The following is a 27861-nucleotide window of genomic DNA, read 5'->3' as shown; positions in this document are numbered from 1 at the left end:
CCCAAATACAATGCTTTTATATGTTTTTATTTTTGGGACTAACTTATTCCTTGCTACCCATTCTTAAACTAACTGTGCCCTTTGTTAAGCGTTGCACTCATTTCAGTCCATGTAGTAGCTGACGTGTAAAGTGTTGAGTCATCCACAAACAGACACACTTACATATCATTAGTAAAGATTGAAAAAATATGGGCTTAAACAGCTGCCCTGGGGAATACCAATACAAATAAAATAAATAAATAAGGGGGAGTAGAAATTATGCAAACAATTAATTTTTTAGAACCCCAAAACCTATCCGCACTATTAAATCTTATCCTGTCACATCCTGACCATAGAGAGTCCTTATTTTCTATTGTAGAGTAGGTCAGGGCGTGACTGGGGGGTTAGTCTAGTTTATTATTTCTATGTGGGGTTGTAGGTTTGTTTTTCTATGATGGTGATTGTGTATGATTCCCAATTAGAGGCAGCTGGTAATCGTTGTCTCTAATTGGGGATCATATTTAAGTAGCATTTTTCCACCTGTGCTTATGGGATATTGTTTTGAGTTAGTGCACGTAGCATCTCTGTTGTCACCGTTCATTGTTAGTTTATTGTTAATTTGTTTTTGTCTTTGCTAAGTTTCAATTTATTCATTAAATTATGTGGAACTCAACATCTGCTGCGCCTTGGTCCGATATTTATTCCAGTGAATGTGACATATCCCTATCTGCAATATTAAAGCTTATATTAACCTGAAGTGTTTTGCCTGTACTTCTGTTTAGCCAAATGCATGGCACCCTCAGTCAAGCGAGTACACACACACACACACACACATACATATGATGCTGTTGTCCTCCACAGATCACAACGTTTTTTGTTAGTAGACGTGTTTACTCTCAGAGAGACGCCAACGATTTCCTGTCATCTCTGTGCGGTACTTGTGGTTTGTCTACTTACTCAGGAACTGAACATCTTAGGGCGTAATGTCTTTTCATGTTTACTTTTTCCATAAACCTGCTCTCTGATTGGTCCTTCCATTATGACATTGTCATAACTGTGCTCTTTGATTTGTCCCTTCATTATGACATTGTCACAACTGTCACAAAAATAAGCTTTAGAATACACAATAAGTTAGGGCATTCCTATTCTGTAACTGTAACATTATTGCCATAGGTCCAGCCGATTATTTTTAGAGCTCCAACAAGGGTCAGTGTGCTATTGTGACTTAGAACCCTGCATGGTTGTGGCTCTCCTTCTCTCTCTTCATCCCAAGGCTGCTGTTAGAGGAGGAGGAGAAGATGAAGGCCCTGCTGGCCCTCCAGGAGGAACAGGAGCAGTACATCCTGAAGACCCAGAGAGAGAAGCAGGAGCTCAGGCAAGAGATGGTAACCAAGTCCCAGGCTTTGGAGGAGGCCCAACACCAACCGGAGAAAGTTCGGGCCAGCCGGCACAGAATGGACCAGGACATTGCAGTGAGTGCAACAAAATCAGTATCGAACCCAGATCTTCTGCTAAATGTATAGTATATCAGGGAACCACTGTCCAGACAACTACAGCTACTCGACAGCTACTCATCAAGCAATCATAGTCCGCTTAACCACCTCTGCTGCACACACATATCTGTGTGAACGTGCATATGTGTGGGTGTTGAATGTACCGAAACAAGCCACAGGACGGAAAGACAAGGTTCATGGTCTTAGAGGTCAGTGTAGATAGTTATGCTGTACTTTCCCCCACTCAGGTCCCATGAAGTCTATTTAGTAATTGCTGTATGTGTGTCAGTGTAGACCCTGTGTTTTATATCATGCTCCTTCTTATCTGAGAGTAATAAACATCTCAAAAGGAAGCACAGTGGCCTCTGGATCCTGTATAAACTACAGAAATGTATTATCTAACTGCCCTCTCTCATTCTCTTCTCCTTCTCTCCCTTTCTCATTCGCTTCCCCTCCATCTCTCACCCCGTCCCTCTCCATGGTCTCACTCAGGCTGCTCAAAGGAAGCTGCGACATGCCAGCACCAGCGTCAAACACTGGAACATCCAGGTGAACAGACTGACACATCCTTAATGGACCGGTAGGTGAGATTAGTGGTGAGGGAAGTGTTCTAGTGTGTAAAGCTACGTTTGAACAGGTGCCAGGGTGTGAACCTCCTTGTCCTTGTCCTCCATGCATTTTGTTTCTCTTTCTTTCTCTTTCTCTACTCTCACAAATTCTTTCCTCCCCTCCCTCTCCCAGAGAGAAGACCCTCTCTTGGAAGCTCAGGGGTCCCAGTTGTGTCTGTGCCCTATCTACGAGACCCGGGCCTACGCCTATACCATCAGAGGAACGAAAGAGAGAAGGAGAAGTGAGGAGAGAGTGAACATCAGTGGAAGAGAGGAGACGTGTCTGTATCAAGCCTCCAATGAGGACATGGACTGTGCCTGAGGCCTAAGATCCCCCAAGCTAAGAATGTTAATGTAAATACATACCGCTGGGGTTGTACTAGGGAGGCAGGTAGCCTAGCAGTTAAAAGCGTTGGGCCAGAAACCGAAAGGTTGCTGGTACAAATCCTGACTAGGTAAGAAATCTGCTGATGTGCCCTTGAGTAAGATACTCTGCATAAGAGTGTCAGCTATATGATTCAAATCAGAATGTACAATCAGATCATTTGATATCACTTTCTGTTTACTTAAAGGATGTCTTTTTTGCGTGACGGATATCTTTATGTTCTGTGAGTGTTTTCCCCTTTCTTTTCTCTCTTTCCCTGACCTTAGAGAATTATTATGATGGTAGGAATATTAGCAAAATAATGCTAATAATGCTTGGTGCCTTCATGGGAGGAGAGTTTTCAAATTTAAACCATCAATATGTTTATTCTGTTTTAATTGTAATTATAAACAAAAACTCTGCAACTGGACAAAACTTAGCAGTTGTCAATCAATTGATAAGTTTTCTGTTTATAATTAAACAAACTGAGTCTAAATAACTCCACAGGACAACTTGGATGACGACGCTATTTTATATCTTCTCCTGAACTGGCGGAAGAGTTTGAAATAGAAATAAACGCTTTACGATTGTTACATCCTGTGGTTGCGACTTCCTTCGACTTCTCTTGAAGCAGTCTGCTTTTATACACATCCTACACCAAACTATGCTGCTGACATGTAAAACTTTGCAAAATCTGTCCTCAACCTCTGCAGAAAACATGGTTAAGTTAGACACCTAGTGGCAATATGGTTGACAATACTGGCAATAAAGCCAAATGGAGAGGTGGTGAACAGAGTACCAGTATAATAGAATAGAATACTTGAATATCTCATAGGGAAATGTGTCTTTCAACGAGCTACAGGCATACAGACAGACAAACAGCCATCACATCAGATAACAAATATCAGGTGATGAATAGATAAATCACCAATCCAGTCTGCTAAATGACTTAAATGTAATGTAAATGTAAATCATGATTCTTATCAAGAATGTGGAATAGGGAGAGAAGAAAACCCTGTGGGTTGCTGACTGTCACAGAAACTTAGATCTCCAACATTTTAGTTGGGTGAATTCAAACCTTGATTCTTATCAAGAATGTGGAATAGGGAGAGAAGAAAACCCTGTGGGTTGCTGACTGTCACAGAAACTTAGATCTCCAACATTTTAGTTGGGTGAATTCAAACCGTTTTTTTCTCCAGACAGTTAAGACTGAATTTCAATATATGGATGTGCTACCTTAAAGCACTGTGCACATTCATTCCTAAAGTCTAAGTAAATGTTTTGTACGCTAAACGTGAACTTTGCTCGTGCTGTTATTTGGACCCTAAAATCAACACAGTGAAAGCACTGACACACATGCGTTGGTGACACACTACGCTACGTGATACGTGCTCATCGGATGGTGTGATGTCAAACCATGACAGATGTATGACAGAGGGTTGTCGCTAGTTACCACAAGCACAAAGTCAACATTGGCTATTATCGTTGAACATCATGAAAACAAAAATGTGCTTTTTGTTAAAGTTAGGTTTAGGCATCAGGTTAGCAGTGTGGTTACGGTTAGGTTTAAAATCAGATTTTAAGAAGAGAAAATGTAGGAATAGGCGGGGTTTAGCAATAAGTATGACCTTGTGGCTGTGGTAACTAGTGACGACCATATGAGTTTGACAGATCGTGGAGCGGAGCTGACTGAGGTGAAAACCCAAAAAACTTTGGGAATAACAAGCCCTTCTCCATTCGACCAACATACACGAGTAACCTTCAGGATATGCAACTAATGAACAAAAAGGCGACAAAGCTAGTAACATTTTAATTTTACAAAGTCCCACCTCGAGTTTGTCAAGTAGAAGAAACAATGTTCCCGTGTTTTCGACGTTAATGAACGTGGAATAGAGCAGGCAAGGAACACCTCATCAGGCGAAAGTCGGACTGTCCAGGATCCAACTAGCTCAGCTACCTAGCTACTGCTTGGATCAGTTGTTTGCATGCAGCAAAGGTAAAATTATATAAACTTGACTTTAACCAACGTTAGCATATCGGAAAGCTTACCAGAACTGTGCTGAGCCTCAAGCATAGCTAGCTACTGTAGCTAGCCAGCTAACGTTAGCATTAGCTCGTTAGCTAGCTATCCCAAATCAGAGCCCATTCAAGCAGACATATGAATTGGTTTGGCTAGCCAATTTAGATAGCTAGCTCCAACCAGCTCACAATACATATGTGTTTGCTAGCTAGCTAATTAACTTTAGAGTTAGATAGACAAACAGTTTGGCTAGCTTGCTAATGTCTCGGCATGGGACAAATCATTTTTTAAGTATCACGTGAGGGATTTAGAGCCAGATGACAAGCTTTTAGCTAGCCAGTTAGCTAACTGCTAGCTATCAAACTCCAATCGGTTTAGTTTGTTGACAAACTACGTTGGGTCACCCACTTGAATAACTATTTCAACACTCACAAAGTTGTCTAACGTTAACTATGTTAACTATGTGAGGCTAGTACAGCACCAGGCGATAACATGGCTAGTTTGGGATTTTACAAGATGACTAACGTTACCTACCAAGATACTAAGCATGCTAGCCAGCTCCACCACACTAGTCTAGTTTTCATACGGTCCGTGCTATCTGGTACGGTTGGAACGTCCATACCCAGTGGTGGTAAAAGTACCCAATTGTCATTCTTGAGTAAAAATATAGATGGCTTAATAGAAAGTCACCCAGTAAAATTAAAAAGTAGTTGGTTTTCAATATAATGTTATTTTGAGTGTAAGTGTAATCAATCGCTAAAATGTACATAAGTATCAAAAGTAAAAGTATGAATAATTCCAGATTCCTCATATTAAGCAAACCAAACGGCAAAATGTTCTTGTTTAAAAAGGAAATGTATGGATGTCCAGGGGCACACCAACATTTAGACATAATTTACAAACGAATCATGTGTGTTTAATGAGCCTGCTAGATTAGAGGCAGTAGGGATGACCAGGGATGTTCTGTTAAGTGTGTGAATTGGACCATTAACCCTGTCAAAATCTAACCAGTACTTTTGGGTGTCAGGGAAATGTATGGAGTAAAAAGTACAATATTTTCTTTAGGACTGTCGTATATTCAAAAGTAGTCAAATATAAATAGGGAAGTTCAGATACACCAAAAAACGACTTAAATAGTACTTTAAGGTATTTTTACTCAAGTACTTTACACCACTGTCCCTACCACCGTAGGAACGTCCTAAGGATTCTTGATAGCAGTGACCGTTTTCACACTGTAACTAATTGAAGTTCCTATTTCATCACAATGTCATTGCTTTGGTGACAGAATATTTATGACCTGCGGAAGAGATGATATAACAATATAGATAACCTCTAGGCTAAACAGTAGAAAGCAATTTTTATGACAATGCTATTACACAATCTGCTTCCCTTTTCAATAATCATGATTCTTGATTATTGTAATGAAATGTGCTAAAGTTATTGTTAAATATGACAAGCTAGCTGTAGCTAGCTATATGTACTGTATTTGCTATAGTTATGCAAAAACAGTTTTAGACTACAATATAGATTTTTTTTTCTTTTTTTTTTCTTCTCCCTAGAATCCTATCTAAATTCACAATTTATCAGCGCTAACTGTTTGTTCAGTGTCTTATCTAATTCAGTTGGGATAGAGATTCCACCAGTGAGTGAGTGAGTGAGTGAGTCAGTCATTCATTCATTCATTCAGTCTGCAGGCTTGACTAGGGTTCCGGCTCATATCAGTGGAATATACCACTTGGAGAAGGACACGTCTCTCAAATTGACACTTGCTCCCACCATGTCTCAACGTCACAAACAGAAAATGAAACAGTACACCTAAAGGTTGAACTTTAAGTGAACCTTTGTTGTTTTAGCTGTTGATGAGGTTTTTAGTTTGTGTAGTTGTGGTTTGTTTGTCTATCGAGTAGTGTTAGTGGAAACGTCTGCATAACGGCTGTGGTAGAGGGACACGTTCATATCCCCGAGCTGACATGGTACAAATCTGTCATTCTGCCCCTGAACAGGCAGTTAAACCACTGTTCCTAGGCCGTCATTGAAAATAAGAATTTGTTCTTAACTGACTTGCCTAGTTAAATAAAGGTTAAAAAAATAATAATAATAATAACGGCTGTGGTAGTGTTTGTTTCTCCTAAACTCTTGTTCCACAAGCAGATACCAGAGAGAAGCAGCCCACACTGGGCGGAAAGGCACTCAGAATAACGAGCAGACATGATGCTGTTATGTTCTCATCAGCTATGTGTGTGTGTGTGTGTGTGTGTGTGTGTGTGTGTGTGTGTGTGTGTGTGTGTGTGTGTGTGTGTGTGTGTGTGTGTGTGTGTGTGTGTGTGTGTGTGTGTGTGTGTGTGTGTGTCATATTTTACTCCTCTTTTTGAGACCTCACTTTTTCTCATACACTCCCTCAGTCTTTCTTTCCTTGCTATTTCATCTCCTTTAAATACCTCTTCAACTCCCACAAACTCTCCAACTCTTATTCATTAAATCTCTATTTCTCTCTTGGTCTTCCTCTCCCCCCTTCTCTCCCTTTTCCTCTTTTACCCCTGCTCCCCCCTTTGGTTTTGTTATGGCAGGGGGTAACACTGTCTGTCTGGTGGAGAATTGAGTTTCCTTTTTTCCTTGTACTCCGTGCCCTCACGCTTGCGCTGTCTCCCTCTCAGCTCTCCTGGGGGTGTGCTGTTACTCACACACACACTTAATACACTTACTCACACACACCTGGCTGCGGGGGTCTTTTTAGACTAGCTGGGAGGCAGGCCTAGATTTTGACACTCAACACATTAACGGTTGCGAAGGCCACAATGCATGGTGCTTGTGTTATAATTAAGCTATAAGGCACGAGGGGGTGTGGTACATGGCTAACATACCACGGCTCAGGGCTGTTCTTATGCGCGACGTACTGCAGAGTGCCTGGACACAGCCCTTAGCTGTGGTATATTGGCCTTTTACCACAACCCCCGAGGTGCCTTATTACTTTTATAAACTGGTTACCAATGTAATTGGAGCAGTATAAATACATATTTTGTCATACGGTCTGATATACCACAGCTGTCAGCCAATCAGCATTCAGGGCTCAAACCACTCATTTTATAAGGTCACTTATAAACTGAGTGGTTTGAGCCCTGAATGCTGATTGACCAAAAGCCGTGTTGTATCAGACCGTATACCACAGGTATGACAAAACATGCGTTTTTACTGCTCTAATTACGTTGGTAACCATCAATTAATGTGCCAATACAACAGGTGGAGACCTTACAGTGAAATGCTTACTTTACAAGCCATTAACCAACAATGCTTAAAAAAAAGTGTTCAGTAAAAAAATTGAACAGCAGCAGTAAAATAACAATAGCGAGGTTATATACAGGGAGTACCGGTACAGAGTCAATGTGCGGGGACACCGGTTAGTCGAGGTAATATGTACATGTAGGTAGAGGTAAAGTGACTATGCATGGATAATAAACTGAGAGTAAAAGAGGGGTCTGGGAAACCCTTTGATTAGCTGTTCAGGAGTCTTATGGCTTGGGGGTAGAAGCTGTTAAGAAGCCTTTTGGACCTAGACTTGGAGTTCTGGTACCGCTTGCCGTGCTGTAGCAGAGAGAACAGTCCATGACTAGGGTGTCTGGATTCTTTGACAATTTGTAGGGCCTTCCTCTGACACCACCTGGTATAGAGGTCCTGGATGGCAGGAAGCTTGGCCCTAGTGATGTACTGGGCTGTATGCACTACCCTCTGTAGTGCCTTGCGGTCGGAGGCCGAGCAGTTGCCATACCAGGCAGTGATGCAACCAGTCATGTTGCTCTCGATGGTGCAGCTGTAGAACCTTTTTGAGGATCTGGAGTACCCATGCCAAATCCTTTCAGTCTCCTGAGGGAGAATAGGCTTTGTTGTGCCCTTGTCACGACTGTCTTTGTGTGTTTGGACCGTGATAGTTTGTTGATGTGGACACCAAGGAACTTGAAGCTCTCAACCTGGTGGACTGCAGCCCTGTTGATGAGAATGAGGGTGTGCTCGGTCCTCCTTTTCCTGTTGTCCAAAATCATCTCCTTTTGTCTTGATCATGTAGAAGGAGAGGTTGTTGTCCTGGCACCACACGGCCAGGTCTCTGTCTTCGTCCCTATAGGCTGTCTCATCGTTGTTGGTGATCAGGCCTAACACTGTTGTGTCATCGGCAAACTTGATGATGGTGTTGGAGTCGTGCCTGGCCATGCAGTCATGAGTGAAGGGGAGTACAGAAGGGGACTGCGCACGCACCCCTGAGAGGCCCCTGTGTTGATACAGATTAATCGGACGATTTTTATTTATTTATTTGTAATAATGACAATTATAACAATACTGAATTAACACTTATTTTAACTTAATACATCAATAAATTCAATTTAGCCTCAAGTAAATAATGAAACATGTTCAATTTGGTTTAAATAATGCAAAAACAAAGTGTTGGAGAAGAAAGTAAAAGTGCAATAAGTAAGAAAGCTAACGTTTCAGTTCCTTGCTTAGAACATGAGAACATATGAAAGCTGGTGGTTCCTTTTAACATGAGTCTTCAATATTCCCATGTAAGAAGTTTTAGGTTGTAGTTATTATAGGAATTATAGGACTATTTCCCTCTATACCATTTGTATTTAATTAACTTTTGACTATTGGATGTTCTTATAGTCACTTTAGTATTGCCAGTGTAACAGTATAGCTTCCGTCCTTCTCCACGCTCCTCCCTGGGCTCAAACCAGCAACACAACAGCCACCATCGAAGCAGCGTTACCCATGCAGAGCAAGGGGAACAACTACTAGAAAGCTGAGAGCGAGTGACATTTGAAACTCTATTAGCGCGCGCTAACTAGCTAGCCATTTCACTTCGGTTACACCAGCCTCATCTTGGGAGTTGATAGGCCTGAAGTCATAAACAGTGCAGTGCTTGGCACAGCGAAGAGCTGCTGGCAAAATGCACAAAAGTGCTGTTTGAATGAATATTTACGCGCCTGCTTCTGCCTACCACCGCTCGGTCAGATGCTTAGTTACTTGTATGCTCAGTCAGATTATATGCAACGCAGGACACGCTAGATAATATCTAGTAATATCATCCACAATGTGTAGTTAACTAGTGATTATGATTGATTGTTTTTTATAAGATAAGGATTTAAGGGGTTTGTGAGTAGTACTCTCTCCAGAAAGTGTGTTGATCTTTCCAATTAAATGCGTAATTGCATCAATCACTCACTTTAGTGGTCGTGAAGAAAAGTAAGCTACCATCTGGGTGGATCTCGGTGATAAGGGTCCTTAGTTAATCGGGACTGTAGAGGTTAGTATTGCTATAAGCATCTTGTCAGGCTTTTCGTGGAAGCAGGATACAATGCTAGAGTTGTTGACTTGGTCTGTTTTTTTTCTATAAGCAAAAGTTATCCTCAGCCTGTCATTTGGTCATGTCTTTGGCATTTGAGTAGTCATTGTTAATATTTCATATTCATTGCTCATTGGGGAGTGCAGTTTAGTTGCAGTGGCACACACACACACACACACACACACACACACACACACACACACTGACTAGAGCTGTGAGTACACATTGTGTGGTTTCACACCTCATCATTCTGACTAGGCAGTAACCACTGTGTGAAAGGACATGGGCTTCTGGGTTGGCATGGGCATGTCTGCTGATGTTTACTTATTCATGCTGCAGTGGGAGGTGCAGCAGGCACTTGCAGTGTTTTCCCTATATTCATTTAGCAGCGATGGGCCGCTGCCGCTAAAATGTGGCCATCACTCCCAAAACTTTGATGTAAAAAAAAAAATATATATATATATATACACTAAACAAAAATATAAACTCAACAAGTAAAGTCTTGGTCCAATGTTTCATGGTGTCCTGTGGGCACTGGTTTGCTGATGTCGTTGTTAACTAAATGCCCCATGGTGGTGTTAGGGTTATGGGCAAGCATAAGCTACAGACAATGAATACAATTGCATTTTAACAATGACACTTTGAATCCTGGTGCCCATTGTCGTGCCATTCATTGTCCACCATCACCTCATGTTTCAGCATGATATGCACAGCCCCATGTCGCAAGAGTCTGTGCACAATTCCTGGATGCTGAACATGTCTCTGTTCTTCAATCAATCAAAGTGATTTATAAAGCCATTCTTACATCAGCTGATGTCACAAAGTGCTGTACAGAAACCCAGGCTAAAACCCCAAACAGCAAGCAATGCAGGTGTAGAACCATGGTGGCTAGGAAAAACTCCCTAGAAAGGCAAGAACGTAGGAAGAAACCTAGAGAGGAACCAGGCTATGAGGGGTGGCCAGTCCTCTTCTGGCTGTGCCGGGTGGAGATTATAACAGAACATGGCCACGGTGTTCAAATGTTCATAGTTGACCAGCAGGGTCAAATAATAATAATCAGTGGTTGTCGAGGGTGCAACAGATCAGCACCTCGGGAGTAAATGTCAGTTGGCTTTTCACAGCCGATCATTCAGAGTATCTCTACCGCTCCTGCTGTCTCTAGAGAGTTGAAAAGAGCAGGTCTGGGACAGGTAGCACGTCCGGTGAACAGGTCAGGGTTCCATAACCGCAGGCAGAATAGTTTAAACTGGAGCAGCAGCAGCAGGGCCAGGTGGACTGGGGACAGCAAGGAGTCATCATGCCAGGTAGTCCTGAGGCATGGTCCTAGGGCTTTAAAGTTTCTTTCTTTAAAGTTATCTTTGACCAACAAATGCATATCTGTAATCCCAGTCATGTGAAATCCATAGATTAGGCAATAATGCATTTATTTCAAGTGAATTGATTTTCCTTATGAACTGTAACTCAGTAAAGTCTTTTAAATTGTTCCATGTTGCGTTTATATTTTTGTTCAGTATAATTGGTTAAAAACAATTCAGTTTAAACTTAGACTAAAACCAGATATAAAGTATAAAATAAATTATAATGGAGCGAAATATTTTTAAGTAAGATCATTTTTGAGAACTTACAACTACCAGAATTAAAACTAGACGGGAGCATATTGGGTGTCAAATGAAAGCTGAGTCTATTTTTGGTAAGTCTTTCAACCATTTTCCATCTTAAAAATGTGGCATAAGTGGAGGCTTTGATTTCTGTATTAACAGCTGGAAAATAGTTCTAAGACATCTACCAGAAAGTCCTTAAAAGTATCAGAAATAGATCAAAACGCAATGTTGAAGTAATGACCCCTGCCAACTAATATCAACACTAAAATATCATTTTGGAGAAATTGTTCACTTTTTTTTAACCTTTTACCAAAAACCCACATATCTTAAAGATATTTTAAAATGTCTCTCCCTCATGAAGGAGAATCTTGAAAGTTCACAGGAGTAACAAGTAATACTAGACCTACCAATTAGTTATAATGATTTTACTGATATCAATTTTGTTTATAAATTATTAAAGTGATACATCAGGATTTTGGCAATGAGAACCTTTTTATCTACTTCCCTAGAGTCCGATGAACTCATGGATAACATTTTTGTCTCTGTCCAGTATGAAGGAATTTGGCGGTATTTTGGCGAGCCAATGTTAACTAGCATTAGCGCAATGACTGGAAATCAAATCAAATGTTATTTGTCACATACACATGGTTAGCAGGTGTTAATGCGAGTGTAGCGAAATGCTTTTGCTTCTAGTTCCGACAATGCAGTAATAACCAACGAGTAATCTACCTAACAATTCCAGAACTACTACCTTATAGACACAAGTGTAAAGGGATAAAGAATATGTACATAAAGATATATGAATGAGTGATGGGACAGAGCGGCATAGGCAAGATGCAGTAGATGGTATCGAGTACAGTATATACATATGAGATGAGTATGTAAAAAAAAGTGGCATAGTTTAAAGTGGCTAGTGATACATGTATTACATAAAGATGCAGTAGATGATATAGAGTACAGTATATACATATACATATGAGAAATAATGTAGGGTATGTAAACATTATATTAAGTAGCATTGTTTAAAGTGGCTAGTGATATATTTTATATCAATTCCCGTTATTAAAGTGGCTGGAGTTGAGTCAGTGTGTTGGCAGCAGCCACTCAATGTTAGTGGTGGCTGTTTAACAGTCTGATGGCCTTGAGATAGAAGCTGTTTTTCATTCTCTCGGTCCCAGCTTTGATGCACCTGTACTGACCTCGTCTTCTGGATGATAGTGGGGTGAACAGGCAGTGGCTCGGGTGGTTGTTGTCCTTGATGATCTTTATGGCCTTCCTGTGACATCAGGTGGTGTAGGTATCCTGGAGGGCATGTAGTTTGCCCCCGGTGATGCGTTGTGCAGACCTCACTACCCTCTGGAGAGCCTTACGGTTGTGGGCGGAGCAGTTGCCGTACCAGGTGGTGATACAGCCCGACAGGATGCTCTCGATTGTGCCTCTGTAGAAGTTTGTGAGTGCTTTTGGTGACAAGCCGAATTTCTTCAGCCTCCTGAGGTTGAAGAGGCGCCACTGCGCCTACTTTCACAATGCTGTCTGGGTGGGTGGACTAATTCAGTTTGTCTGTGGTGTGTACGCCGAGGTGGATAGGGGGGTGTTCCCTCTGCTGCTCTCCTGAAGTCCACAATCATCTCCTTAGTTTTGTTGACGTTGAGTGTGAGGTTATTTTCCTGACACGACACTCTGAGGGCTCTCACCTCCTCCCTGTAGGCCGTCTCGTCGTTGTTGGTAATCAAGCCTACCACTGTTGTGTCGTCCGCAAACTTGATGATTGTGTTGGAGGTGTGCGTGGCCACGCAGTCGTGGGTGAACAGGGAGTACAGGAGAGGGCTCAGAACGCACCCTTGTGGGGCCCCAGTGTTGAGGATCAGCGGGGTGGAGATGTTGTTACCTACCCTCACCACCTGGGGGCGGCCCGTCAGGAACTCCAGTACCCAGTTGCACAGAGCGGGGTCGAGACCCAGGGTCTCGAGCTTGATGGCGAGTTTGGAGGGTACTATGGTGTTAAATGCCGAGCTGTAGTCGATGAACAGCATTCTCACATAGGTATTCCTCTTGTCCAGATGGGTTAGGGCAGTGTGCAGTGTGGTTGAGATTGCATCGTCTGTGGACCTATTTGGGCGGTAAAGCAAATTGGAGTGGGTCTAGGGTGTCAGGTAGGGTGGAGGTGATATGGTCCTTGACTAGTCTCTCAAAGCACTTCATGATAACGGAAGTGAGTGCTGCGGGGTGGTAGTCGTTTAGCTCAGTTACCTTAGCTTTCTTGGGAACAGGAACAATGGTGGCCCTGTTGAAGCATGTGGGAACAGCAGACTGGAATAGGGATTGATTGAATATGTCCGTAAACACACCAGCCAGCTGGTCTGCGCATGCTCTGAGGGTGCGGCTGGGGATGCCGTCTGGGCCTGGAAGTGTATGGGTATCTGCTAGCATATCCCTTTAAGTAATTAAACTCTTAATTCCGTTACCAAATTGGTAACAGGGTTTCCAAAACAATTCTGTAACGGAATTACTGCAACTGATTTGGCTACAATTGGATATCATAATAGTCACAAACCACAGTCGGGTCACCTGCTACTGTTCTCCCTTCCACTGCCATAATGCTTTCTTTCTTTCTGTTGTCTGGTGGTCAAACCAAGAGTGTTGAAACATTCTGAGCCTGGACATCCTCTGTTTCTCCCTCTGCCTCTCGCCTTCTGTGTCAGACTAAGCATGTAACTGTGTTGACAGTCATTGATCAACAAGTCATTTTGCATGTCGAACAACCCAGGCAATATCAGTAGCCTATTCAAACTGTGCGCTGCTTCGCACGTAGGCTGCGCATCACCTTCAGCGTTCAAGTGTTTGTAAAATGGCCTGCGCAATATTAGGCTTTGTTAGTTGAGTGACAACCAATGTAAGTTGCTAGGTTACTATCAAATGCGCTGTTGAAATTTGTGTTTACTGGAATAAAGTAGCCTAACTAACTGCCTGAGACAGGACTCTCATCTGGCTATATAGCCTACCTGCTGATCGGGGCTTAGGCTACGTTACATTTTATTTCGATCAGGTTCATAAGCAATAGTTTAGGTTGTTTTGCTTTAAACAATCAGTGTATATGGTAATTTTTTAGATGTACTGGGGAAAGTTGATAATTTCATAATGAGCACAACAATTGCTTCTACCGCACTGCACGGTCAAAGCAGGAGAAAAATAACCTTCCAAATGGTCTAAACCAGGGGTGTCGAACTAATTTTGCCCCGGAGGCAGCATTCGGATTTCAACGATGTCCAGAGGGCCCCGCTGAAAATGTATATATTCTTGCTGTCAAAATTAGCAAGAAATAGTCCTCTATCCATTGTTTTTGGAATTTGACAGTCTAGTGATTGTTAGCGAACTAGACAGTCAAGAAACTGTACGAATATAGGTCCATTATCATTTCTACACAGTTTTGATTTGGTTTTAGTCATTTTAAAGTAGATTGAGTTTGTATTTTTATTGGGTTTTTCATGCTCAGCGGTTTCCTGTGTGTAATCAAGAATGGTCCACCACCCAAAGGACATGCAGCCAACTTGACACAACTGTGGGAAGCCAACATGGGCCAGCATCCCTGTGGAACGCTTTCAACACCTTGTAGAGTCTGTGAAATAAGTAATGTAGAGATGCGGTCTTCAGGCCAGATATTCAGGAGGCAGAATGTTCAGGTGTATAAGTGTTGATATTTATATTCACTCTCATTGACTTTTTACATATTGTAACGTTACAGCCTTAAATATTTTTTCCCCCTCATCAATCTACACACAATACCTCATAATGACAAAGCAAAAACTCGTTTTTAGGATTGAAAGAGAAATTTATTTTAAAAAATAAATAAATGAAATAACATTTACATAAGTATTCAGACCCTTTGCTCAATACTTTGTTGAAGCAGCTTTGGCAGTGATTACAGCCTCAGTTCTTGGATATGACGCTACAAGCTTGGCACACCTGTATTTGGGAAGTTTCCAATTCTCTGCAGATCCTCTCAAGCTCTGTCAGGTTGGATGGTGAGCGTTGCTGCACAGCTAATTTCAGATCTCTCCAGATATGTTTGATCAGGTTGAAGTCCAGGCTCTGGCTGGGCCAATCAAGGACATTCAGAGACTTGTCCCGAAGCCACTCCTTCTTTGTCTTGACTGTGTGCTTAGGGTCATTGTCTTCTTGGAAGGTGAACCTTGGCCCCAGTCTGAGGTCCTGAACACTCTGGAGCAGGTTTTCATTAAGGATCTCTCTGTACTTTACTCCGTTCATCTTTCCCTCAATCCTGAGTAGTCTCCCAGTCCCTGCCGCTGAAAAACATCCCCACAGCATGATGGTGCCAGGTTTCCTCCAGATGTGGCACTTGGCATTCAGGCAAACAAGTTCAAGCTTGTTTTCATCAGACCAGAGAATCTTGTTTCTCATGGTCTTGTTTCTCATTTCATGTGCCTTTTACTGAGGAGTGGCTTCCATCTGGCCACTCTACCATAAAAGCCTGATTGGTGGAGATGGTTGTCCTTCTGGAAGGTTCTCTCATCTCCACAGAAGAACTCTGGAGCTCTGTCGAAGTGACCACCAGGTTGTTGGTCACCTCCCTGACCGAGATCTCTTTTCCCCAGATTGCTCAGTTTGGCCGGGCATCCAGCTCTAGGAAAAGTCTTGGTGGTTCCAAATTTCTTCAATTTAAGAATGATGGAGGCCACTGTATTCTTGGGCATCTTCAATGATGCAGAAATGTTTTGGTACCCTTCCTCAGATCTGTGCCTCGACACAATCCTGTCTTGGAGCTCTACGGCCAATTCCTTCGACCTCATGACTTGGTTTTGGCTCTAACATGCACTGTAAACTGTGGGACCTTATATAGACAGCTGAGTGTGCATTTCCAAATCAGGTCCAATCAATTGAATTTGCCACACGTGAACTCAATTCAGAAACATCTCAAGGCTGATCAATGGAGACAGGATGCACCTGAGCTCAATTTCGAGTCTCATAGCAAAGGGTCTGAATGGTATTTTTTATTTTACCTTAGGCAAGTCAGTTAAGAACAAATTCTTATTTTCAATGATGGCCTAGGAACAGTGGGTTAACTGCCTGTACAGGGGCAGAACGACAGATTTGTACCTTGTCAGCTCGGGGATATGAACTTGCAACCTTTCAGTTACTAGTCCAACGCTCTAACCACTAGGCTACCCTACCTATTTCTGTTTTATTTTTAAATATGAAAACATTTCTATAACCCTGCTTTCACTTTGTCATTATGGGGTATTGTGTGTGGATTGATGAGGAAAAATTATAAATACAACCGTATTACAATAAGGCTGTAACGTAACAGAATGTGGAAAAAGTCAAGGGATCTTAATACTTTCTGAATGCACTGTATATACACAGGACTCTACAGTGTGACAATTTTACTTGCATATGCACATAACTAGTTTTCTGTGTGACCTGGAAATTTAATTTAAGTTCACTAGTGTGCCTAAAAAAACGAAGGATTCTAGCTTTAGAAATTGTGCTCCTAAATTTCATTGTGAAATTTCAACTTCAGTTCACAATTGGGGGACAAAAAGCCAACATTGCCCTCCTTATCTGATAATGGGGTGGTAGATACCCAGTTTCCGTTATGGCTCGGTTCCGGTGCGCATATGTGATGTAATATGGAGGACTCAGTAACACAGCCTTTTTCCTATAATGTAAACTCTAACGCAAATGACTTTAAACGTATAACTTAAATTTCCACAAAGTCTTTTGCACTCATGACTACTGGTTTTAATTTAATTTTCAGCTGACTTACAAGCAATTACTTTTAAATGATTACTTCTATTTTTAGCTGATATGGGAAGCAACATACAACATTATCTCAATTTGATATGTTACACCGGCAAGTATAATATTTGCCTGGGCATATTAATTATAAATCCTATTATTACACATGGTGATGTAGGAAGCTTAAAGGTTAGCTAGCTTGCAGTGTTTAGCCAACTTGCTAGCAAGGGAAGATCAGATGAGACTCTTATTTTGCATTCACATCAAATGAGAAGACCACAAGAGAACTTCTGTCACCCCCTTGTGAATATTGTTATTTGCGAGTCTGGATCAGTGAGGTATCATGTTACCGAAAGATGGTCACGTTTTAGAGCAAAGTCCATCAGCTCACGCACGTGCATAGATCTACGGATGCTAAGTGTGTGTAAACTTAAAGCAGGATATGTCAGTGCTAGGGTCTGTCCGCATTGCTTCCAACTCTTTTGTTTTCAATACTTTACAATTGTGGCTTTGGGCTATATTTTTTTCTTCAAATGTCATGTGTGGAGTAAGATTTAGGCTACACAAGGCCTAGTTGAAGTTGATGGGCTTGTATTTTGCAAGGATGTTGCCCTAATTTCTAGAACTTCAGTGTTTTGGGAGTACAAAGATGTATTACATTTTACATTTACATTTAAGTCATTTAGCAGACGCTCTTATCCAGAGCGACTTACAAATTGGTGCATTCACCTTATGACATAGTGGAACAGCCACTTTACAATAGTGCATCTAAATATTTTAAGGGGGGTGAGAAGGATTACTTTATCCTATCCTAAGTATTCCTTAAAGAGGTGGGGTTTCAGGTGTCTCCGGAAGGTGGTGATTGACTCCGCTGTCCTGGCGTCGTGAGGGAGTTTGTTCCACCATTGGGGAGCCAGAGCAGCGAACAGTTTTGACTGGGCTGAGCGGGAACTGTACTTCCTCAGTGGTAGGGAGGCGAGCAGGCCAGAGGTGGATGAACGCAGTGCCCTTATTTGGGTGTAGGGCCTGATCAGAGCCTGGAGGTACTGAGGTGCCGTTCCCCTCACAGCTCCGTAGGCAAGCACCATGGTCTTTTAGCGGATGCGAGCTTCAACTGGAAGCCAGTGGAGAGAGCGGAGGAGCGGGGTGACGTGAGAGAACTTGGGAAGGTTGAACACTAGACGGGCTGCGGCGTTCTGGATGAGTTGTAGGGGTTTAATGGCACAGGCAGGGAGCCCAGCCAACAGCGAGTTGCAGTAATCCAGACGGGAGATGACAAGTGCCTGGATTAGGACCTGCGCCGCTTCCTGTGTGAGGCAGGGTCGTACTCTGCGGATGTTGTAGAGCATGAACCTACAGGAACGGGCCACCGCCTTGATGTTAGTTGAGAACGACAGGGTGTTGTCCAGGATCACGCCAAGGTTCTTAGCGCTCTGGGAGGAGGACACAATGGAGTTGTCAACCGTGATGGCGAGATCATGGAACGGGCAGTCCTTCCCCGGGAGGAAGAGCAGCTCCGCCTTGCCGAAGTTCAGCTTGAGGTGGTGATCCGTCATCCACACTGATATGTCTGCCAGACATGCAGAGATGCGATTCGCCACCTGGTCATCAGAAGGGGGAAAGGAGAAGATTAATTGTGTGTCGTCTGCATAGCAATGATAGGAGAGACCATGTGAGGTTATGACAGAGCCAAGTGACTTGGTGTATAGAGAGAATAGGAGAGGGCCTAGAACAGAGCCCTGGGGGACACCAGTGGTGAGAGCGCGTGGTGAGGAGACAGATTCTCGCCACGCCACCTGGTAGGAGCGACCTGTCAGGTAGGACGCAATCCAAGCGTGGGCCGCGCCGGAGATGCCCAACTCTGAGAGGGTGGAGAGGAGGATCTGATGGTTCACAGTATCGAAGGCAGCCGATAGATCTAGAAGGATGAGAGCAGAGGAGAAAGAGTTAGCTTTAGCGGTGCGGAGCGCCTCCGTGATACAGAGAAGAGCAGTCTCAGTTGAATGACTAGTCTTGAAACCTGACTGATTTGGATCAAGAAGGTCATTCTGAGAGAGATATATGTATCTGTCTATATGGACACTAAGCCTGGTTGATTCTTTCTTAAGCAACACACCAAAAAAACTCCGTATCGGCTGCCTTCAGAGACTGGTGACTTAAGCTTAAGTTTCCACTCCGGTGACTTTTCCCAAAGAAATCAAGAGCATTTAGACTTGTCCCCCACCCACAACCTGTCAAACTAGTTTTCAGATTTCCCTAGTATAAACATTTTTGAAAGTGATAATTTTGTCTCTTATGACAGAGTATCAATGTAAACCAGTCTATTCATACTTTGTATAACAGAAACCCATAACCTAGATCGCAAATTAACCCACGAATATAGAATGTGTAGACTTGACTGATTTATACCATTGTGGTGGCATTTATATCTTTAGGGTAAGAGACGCAAGTAAGAACTTGCCAAATTTAACCATCTAGGCCTATAGTAGGCTAATCCCCAACCATTCAAAGTCGCTGCCCATTTGAAATGCTTATAGTTGATGAAGAGCTCCATAGAGTCCACCTAGGGCATATTCCCCTCATTTTAAAATAATCCCTCTGGTCTTTCACAATGTGGGTCGGAGGTGAATGGTCGTCCCATTCAGTGAGCTTTAGTGGGCACAGAGGGAGGAGCACCAGTTCATCTGGTCTGTTTTCACTGGAGAAGTGGGAGGTGCATACAAGAGCTAGGTGGAGAGGGGAGGGGGGGGCACTCATATGATAGTTTGTTTTAAGGAACAAGACTAACTACGAGGAAACTTTGACCTTGATTGGCTATATTGTTTAAAAGGCTGTTGCCAGCAGGTCCCAATTATGTCTAATCCACTGGCTTCTTCTCCTCATCACCTGTCCTTCCTTTTCTTATGTCCTTTCCTTCATGATCACTGGTCTAAAATAACATAAAACATGATGATAAACTAAGGCCTAAGGCTTGTTTGAATACTTATGAAATGCATCCCTCCTTCCTGAGCTAATGATTGAACACAACTTCCTTCACCAATCCGGTCACATCAGATCATCAGTTACTGATTATAAGAAAGGAAGGATTCGCTGTCTTGTGAAGGGAAGGTGAGAAGGAACCTGTTTAAAAGCATTGGGACACATCCATCTACTTCCCTCTCCATCCTTCCTTCCCCCTCTCCTGTCAGTTTTTTGGCTCTTTAAATCCAGCTTGTAGATTAACTATGACGCAGCCAGCCTCAATCATTCCTGACTAAGCTGCTCTTATTTAACACTGGGAAATGAATGTGTTCTTTGCTTTGTCTTAATCTCACCAAAGCTGGGGACTGTTGGGAAAGATTTGAGAAGTTTAGCATTATGAGCCACTGCCAAGGGCTCCGGGCGGTGTGGCTCATCTAGTCAGTCATTGATTCATCAGAGAATGGGTTCTCTTTGATCTTGTCACTGTTATGTATCAGTGTTCAGCCAATGGGCTTTGTTTTGCTTAGTGTTCAGAAATTGAGATTTGATGACGTAACTAGTTTGAATGCAGAATGGGTTGTTTGACTCATGCACACATAATACTTGTGAAATACTGTTATTAGGAGAACTCTGACTTTGGATGAAATGTTATCCATTCGCATCTCCAATGTTTGCCTGACTACAATATTTTATTTTGATACATTAATAAATACATTGTTAATTGTGGCATGTTTACCTGCCTTACAATACCCAGTGTAGTGGGCATATATTGCAAGCCCATAGTAAGTCAATAAGGCTAAATGGCTAGCTAGCCACAATGAATTGACAGCTAATAATTTACCTGGCATAACATTAGTTTAAGGTTGTTTTTGCCTGTTAAACTAGCTAGATTATTATGATTCACACATAGCTAGCTGATAGTTATGAAGATCCAGATGACATTAAAAAACCTGTATCGCCATTAGCCTGTCAGGCAGCAGATTGAGTGAATAGGCAGTAACGTTACAGGGCATAGTTTGACTAAGGTTTCTCCCGACTCCCCTTCCACTATAACATTTATTTTTGACGGAGTGGATGCTACCAGTGGTGACTGTGTGATATCATCAGCAAACCACAACTGATCACCTGAAATCATAGTGAAGACCCCACAAGACCCCTGACAGTGCAACGACATAAGCCTTCAGTGCTTCCTCTCACCTTCCGCCATCTAGCTGCTCGCCTCCTGGATCGAAATCCTTTTAGCTGTTGGTTCTGTGTATCGTCTGGATGTTTATTTGTAGCGTAGCTAGTACTAGGGCCGGGACAATATCAGTATCTCTATATACAGTGGGGAGAACAAGTATTTGATACACTGCCGATTTTGCAGGTTTTCCTACTTACAAAGCATGTAGAGGTCTGTCATTTTTTTTCAATCATAGGTGCACTTCAACTGTGAGAGATGGAATCTAAAACAAAAATCCAGAAAATCACATTTTATGATTTAAGTAGTTAATTTGCATTTTATTGCATGACATAAGTATTTGATACATCAAAAAAGCAGAACTTAATATTTGGTACAGAAACCTTTTGTTTACAATTAGAGATCATATGTTTCCTGTAGTTCTTGACCAGGTTTGCACACACTGCAGCAGGGATTTTGGCCCACTCCTCCATACAGACCTTCTCCAGATCCTTCAGGTTTCGGGGCTGTTGCTGGGCAATACGGACTTTCAGCACCCTCCAAAGATCTTCTATTGGGTTCAGGTCTGGAGACTGGCTAGGCCACTCCAGGACCTTGAGATGCTTCTTACGGGGCCACTCCTTGTGTTTTGGGTCGTTGTCATGCTGGAAGACCCAGCCACGACACATCTTCAATGCTCTTACTGAGGGAAGGAGGTTGTTGGCCAAGATCTCGCGATACATGGCCCCATCCATCCTCCCCTCAATACGGTGCTGTCGTGATGTCCCCTTTGCCGAAAAGCATCCCCAAAGAATGATTTTTTTCCACCTCCATGCTTCACGGTTGAGATGGTGTTCTTAGGGTTGTAGTATAGTTTGGGGTTCCTCCAAACACTGCGAGTGGCGTTTAGACCAAAAAGCTCTATTTTTGTCTCATCAAACCACATGACCTTCTCCCATTCCTCCTCTGGATCATCCAGATGGTCATTGGCAAACTTCAGATGGGCCTGGACATGCGCTGGCTTGAGCAGGGGGACCTTGCGTGCGCTGCAGGAATTTAATCCATGGCGGTGTAGTGTGTTACTAATGGTTTTCTTTGAGACTGTGGTCCCAGCTCTCTTCAGGTCATTGACCAGGTCCTGCCGTGTAGTTCTCGGCTGATCCCTCACCTTCCTCATGATGCCCCACAAGGTGAGGTATTGCATGGAGCCCCAGACCGAGGGTGAGGGTGATTGACCGTCATCTTGAACTTCTTCCATTTTCTAATAATTGCGCCAACAGTTGTCTTCTCACCAAGCTGCTTGCCTATTATCCTGTCGCCCATCCCAGCCTTATGCAGGTCTACAATTTTATCCCTGATATTCTTACACAGCTCTCTGGTCTTTGCCATTGTGGAGAGGTTGGAGTCTGTTTGAGTGTGTGGACAGGTGTCTTTTATACAGGTAATGAGTTCAAATAGGTGCAGTTAATACAGGTAATGAGTGGAGAACAGGAGGGCTTCTTAAAGAAAAACGAACAGGTCTGTGAGAGCCGGAATTCTTACTGGTTGGTAGGTGATCAAGTACTTATGTCATGCAATAAAATGCTAATTTAATTTCTTAAAAATCATACAATGTGATTTTCTGGATTTGTTTTAGATTCCGTCTCTCACAGTTGAAGTGTACCTATGATAAAAAATTACAGACGTCTACATGCTTTGTAAGTAGGAAAACCTGCAAATTCGGAAGTGTATCAAATACTCCCCACTGTATATATTATTCTTATTATTTTTAATGGCAAAAAGGAAAATACAAAGCAGACCGAACACTTTGATCCTTTTTAAAGACCTGCTGTATGTAACATATGGTGTGCTGTAGCTTGGAAAATAAATAAATGTGACTCTGGGTGGCATATTTGTTTCAAACATTAGGGCTGTTTTCCTACATTTACATTTAACATTTAAGTCATTTAGCAGACGCTCTTATCCAGAGCGACTTACAAATTGGTGCATAAAGGAAGTTCTATCCTCTTTGTGTTTTGTTTCCTTGCCACGATACTAATAAGTATCGCGATACTGATATCGTCCCAGCCCTATTTAGTACCGGGTTATGTTGTAGAGCTGGGTGATATGGATTTTTCTCCACATCACCCATCACAATTCAAATAATCTGATTTAAAGACTTTAGCCATAAATTACGATACATTTTGGGGGGGGAGTTGCTAGAGCTGGGCGATTATTGCTGGGATATAGGTAAATATTTTGCTGAATAACAGTTCATTAAAAATAAAATTCTGCATTTATTGTTATTTTACATTAGCAGCAGACAATTAATTTCCAGTGCCAAGTAAGACAACGGAGATGGTAGCATATGATTTAAAAAAGTAAGCTATTTCATATAACATATCCAGGGAATTGATATTTTAATGTGCAACCTGTCAAACTAGGATCTAGAGTTATAGGATCTAGAATTTATTTTAGGCTTTTCAGAGAATTTGCAGACATCTTTGTGCATATTGGCCTATAGGCTGGAAAGCAGCTGCAGTCATCCCCCTCTTCAAAGGGGGGGGGGGGGCACGCAGACCTATATCTATCCTACCCTGCCTTTCTAAGATCTTCGAAAGCCAAATCAACAAACAGATTACTGACCATTTCGAATCCCACCTTACCTTCTCCGCTATGCAGTCTGGTTTCAGAGCCGGTCATGGGTGTACCTCAGCCACGCTCAAGGTCCTAAACGATATCTTAACCGCCATCGATAAGAAACAATACTGTGCAGCCGTATTCATTGACCTGGCCAAGGCTTTCGACTCTGTCAATCACCACATTCTCATCGGCAGACTCGACAGCCTTGGTTTCTCAAATGATTTCCTCGCCTGGTTCACCAACTACTTCTCTGACAGATTTCAGTGTGTCAAATCGGAGGGTCTGTTGTCTGGGCTTCTGGCAGTCTCTATGGGGGTTTCACAGGGTTCAATTCTTGAACCGACTTTCTTCTCTGTATACATCAATGATGTCACTCTTGCTGCTGGTGAGTCTCGGATCCATCTCTACGCAGACGACACCATTCTGTATACTTCTGGCCCTTAGTTGGACATTGTGTTAACAACCCTCCAGGCGAGCTTCAATGCCATACAACTCTCCTTCCGTGGCCTCCAATTGCTCTTAAATACAAGTAAAACTAAATGCATGCTCTTCAACTGATCGCTGCCTGCACCTGCCCACCTGTCCAACAACACTACTCTGGATGGCTCTGACTTAGAATATGTGGACAACTACACATACCTAGGTGTCTGGTTAGACTGTAAACTCTCCTTCCAGACTCACATCAAACATCTCCAATCCAAAGTTAAATCTAGACTTGGCTTCCTATTTCATAACAAAGCATCCTTCACTCATGCTGACAAACATACCCTTGTAAAACTGACCATCCTACCAATCCTCGACTTCGGCGATTGTCATTTTACAAAATAGCCTCCAACACTCTACTCAATAAATTGGATGCAGTCTATCACAGTGCCATCCGTTTTGTCACCAAAGCCCCATATATTATCCACCACTGCGACCTGTACACTCTCTTTGGCTGGCCCTCGCTTCATACTCGTCGCCAAACCCACTGGCTCCAGGTCATCTACAAGACCCTGCTAGGTAAAGTCCCCCCTTATCTCAGCTCCCTGGTCACCATAGCAACACCCACCTGTAGCACATGCTCCAGCAGGTTTTTCTCTCTGGTCACCCCCAAAACCAATTCTTCCTTTGGCCGCCTCTCCTTCCAGTTCTCTGCTGCCAGTGACTGGAACGAACTACAAACTTCTCTGAAACTGGAAACGCTTATCTCCCTCACTAGCTTTAAGCACCAGCTGTCAGAGCAGCTCACAGATTACTGCACCTGTACATAGCCTATCTATAATTTAGCCCAAACAATTACCTCTTTCCCTACTGTATTTATTTATTTATTTTTCTCCTTTGCACCCCATTATTTATATTTCTACTTTGCACATTCTTCCACTGCAAATCAACCCTTCCAGTGTTTTACTTGCTATATTGTATTTACTTCGCCACTATGGCCTTTTTTTTTGCCTTTACCTCCCTTATCTCACCTCATTTGCTCACATTGTATATAGACTTATTTTTCTACTGTATTATTGACTGTATGTTTGTTTTTACTCCATGTGTAACTCTGTATGTGTCGAACTGCTTTGCTTTATCATGGCCAGGTCGCAATTGTAAATGAGTACTTGTTCTCAACTTGCCTACCTGGTTAAATAAAGGTTAAATAAAAAAAAATAGGCTATTATGGTTGCCCGAACAGGCAAGTGAAATTTTGTCTTGGCAACATAATTTGCTTTCACTCTAATGTTTAATTTGTACATGTGCATTGCGGGGCACAACAAAAAAGAAACCAAGCCAAGCATCACACAGTTCTTTTCCATAAATTCTCTTTCCCCTCCGTGTCCCGTTCACTCAATTGCGTTCCGACGGCTCCCTTCACACAACACATGCTGAGTGTGCACACAAGCTCCATTTAGGCCTACCGAAATAAATGCCTATAAAATGGGATAGGATATACAAGCTACATTCCTTGCCAAATGATGAGTTTTTATCACAAATTCAAAATGGACTGGTTGATTTTGAAGTAGGTCAATATGTTTTTCAACAATGAGCTGCAGTTTTCGAACAATTGCGTCCAGTCTATTTTTCGATTAAGCTACCTTGTGAACTGCTAGTGCCTTTTAGAATTGGTTAGACTGGGCTATAACCCCCCCTAAACATACAGGTTCCACCCTGAAAATATGCAAAAACGTGATATAGACAGTGTATTTTCATCAGAATCATTAAGCATATGCCTACTCACCAAACGGCTGTCGGAATGAATCACCATGCACTATTCAATATGGAATTATTCATCCATTTTGAAAATTACGAAGAACAGGCAGAAAAAATCAAATCCAATATTTTGTATATTGAAAAGATAACCGATTTGTGGTTTGTAACCCTGAAAGAATTGTCTTTCAACTCGCAAAATTTAACCCCGTTTCAAATTATTACTCTTGGATAATAACTGAGGCACGAAATGTGCATCACCACTCGCTGGCAACTTTTTTTTCATTTGGAAAAATATATATTTTATTCTGTAAGTTTATTTATTTTAACTATAAAATAGGTGTCTGTTATGGCTAGAGAAATAAGAGCATCTGTCAAATAAACAAAACGAGGATATGCCATTGCACAGCCATTGGCTTCTACAAGCAAGTGCCACTGCAGAGGTTACTGCGTTTTAAAGCTTGTGTTCCACGATATAATAGAACCAGTTGATATTATGCCTTCAATAAATTAATCTTAATTGGCGCTTGCTTTTTTGAGTGAATATACAGTGTCCTGTTTATTTGGTACATCACCCCATTCAAGAACATGGTTTGCTCCTACAGCAAGTGAGTCATATGGCTGGGGCTTGCTATATAAAACCGGCAGACAGGCATTTGGTTACTGTTCGATTGAACGTTAGTGGGCCTAAGTAACTTTGAGCGTGGTATGATCATCGGTTCCAGCCGCTCCAGATCCAGAATCTCAAAAACATCTGCCCTCTTGGGCTTTTCACACACAACATTGTCTAGGGTTTTACCAAGAATGGATGTTTTTATTTATTGCACCAGTTAGCAGCCGTCCTGTGGGCAAAAACAGCTCTCTGATGGGAAAGGTCGAAGGAGAATGGCAGGAATCGTGCAAGCTAACAGGCGAGCCACAAACAGACAAATAATGGCGCAGAATGGCATCTCGGAACGCAGAACTTGTCGATCCTTGTCACAGATTGTATTTGTATTTAACCTTTATTTAACTAGGCAACACAGTTAAGAACACATTCTTATTTACAATGACGGCCTACCGTGGAACAGTGGGTTTAACTGCCTTGTTCAGGGGCAGAACAACTCCTTTTCCTTGTCAGCTCGTGGATTCGATCCTGCAACATTTTGGTTACTGGCCCAACGCTCTAACCACTAGGCTACCTGCCGCCCCAGATGGGCTATTGCAGCAGACAACCACACCGGGTTCCACTCCTATCAACTAAAAACAAGAAGCGGCTCCAGCGGGCGCACGGTCACTGAACAATTGAGAAGTGGAAAAATATCACCTGGTTTTATGAATCCTGGTTTCTGTTGTGTCATGCTAATGGCAGAGTCAGGATTTGCTTTAAGCATCACGAGTCCATGGACCCAGCCGGCCTGATACAGGCTGCTGGTGTGGGGAGTGTTCTCCTGGCAAACGTTAGGTCCCTTGATACCATCTGAAGCATCGGCCATTTCTGACACCTTGTCAAATCAGTACCTCAGGCAGTTCTGGAGTGTGTATGTTGTACAAAGCGGAGGCGTTTTAAATTCCATGTCTTTAGGGTATTCTCTCTTCCCTCTTCTAAACGCACCAGACTGATAAACTTGGTGATCCCCAATGAAATCAGCCCTACAGTCTCTGTTCCCTTGAACCCGATTTCTACTTGGCAGACATGCACACACACAAACAGCCACCCAAGGCCAGTGGGGGAAAGTGCATGGCTGTTCAGCAGAAAGTGGGGAATGTGGGGAAAGGTCAGTGGCTCTGGCTGATCCTAAGAGCAGATC

The 27861-nt window shown here is 42.5% G+C and overlaps 2 protein-coding genes across 5 annotated transcripts in view; both read left to right on the top strand.

Moving 5' to 3' along the window:
* LOC124003304 (differentially expressed in FDCP 6 homolog) overlaps positions 1 to 3037 on the top strand; it is a 31341-nt gene extending 28304 nt beyond the window's left edge. Inside the window, exons 10-12 of one of the 3 annotated variants that reach the window (XM_046311444.1) lie at positions 1253 to 1451; positions 1965 to 2021; positions 2214 to 3037. In XM_046311444.1, coding sequence (XP_046167400.1) covers positions 1253 to 1451; positions 1965 to 2021; positions 2214 to 2402 — 445 coding nt within the window. In that variant the 3' untranslated portion in view covers positions 2403 to 3037. Of the gene's footprint in view, positions 1 to 1252; positions 1452 to 1964; positions 2057 to 2213 lie in introns of all 3 variants that reach the window. The other 2 variants (XM_046311446.1, XM_046311445.1) reach the window with 2 other exon arrangements.
* A 1048-nt stretch (positions 3038 to 4085) lies between these two features.
* LOC124002591 (peroxisome proliferator-activated receptor delta-like) overlaps positions 4086 to 27861 on the top strand; it is a 43605-nt gene continuing 19829 nt past the window's right edge. The window contains exon 1 of one of the 2 annotated variants that reach the window (XM_046310127.1): positions 4086 to 4440. The gene's annotated coding sequence lies outside the window, so the exon portion shown is untranslated. The remainder of the gene's footprint in view (positions 4441 to 27861) is intronic. The other variant, XM_046310126.1, reaches the window with a different exon arrangement.

Source organism: Oncorhynchus gorbuscha, linkage group LG18 (genome assembly GCF_021184085.1).
Source record: "Oncorhynchus gorbuscha isolate QuinsamMale2020 ecotype Even-year linkage group LG18, OgorEven_v1.0, whole genome shotgun sequence".
In the NCBI taxonomy this organism is placed as follows: domain Eukaryota; kingdom Metazoa; phylum Chordata; class Actinopteri; order Salmoniformes; family Salmonidae; genus Oncorhynchus; species Oncorhynchus gorbuscha.
Note: the sequence above shows the minus strand (reverse complement) of the source record. Positions and strands in the feature narration are given on the sequence as shown.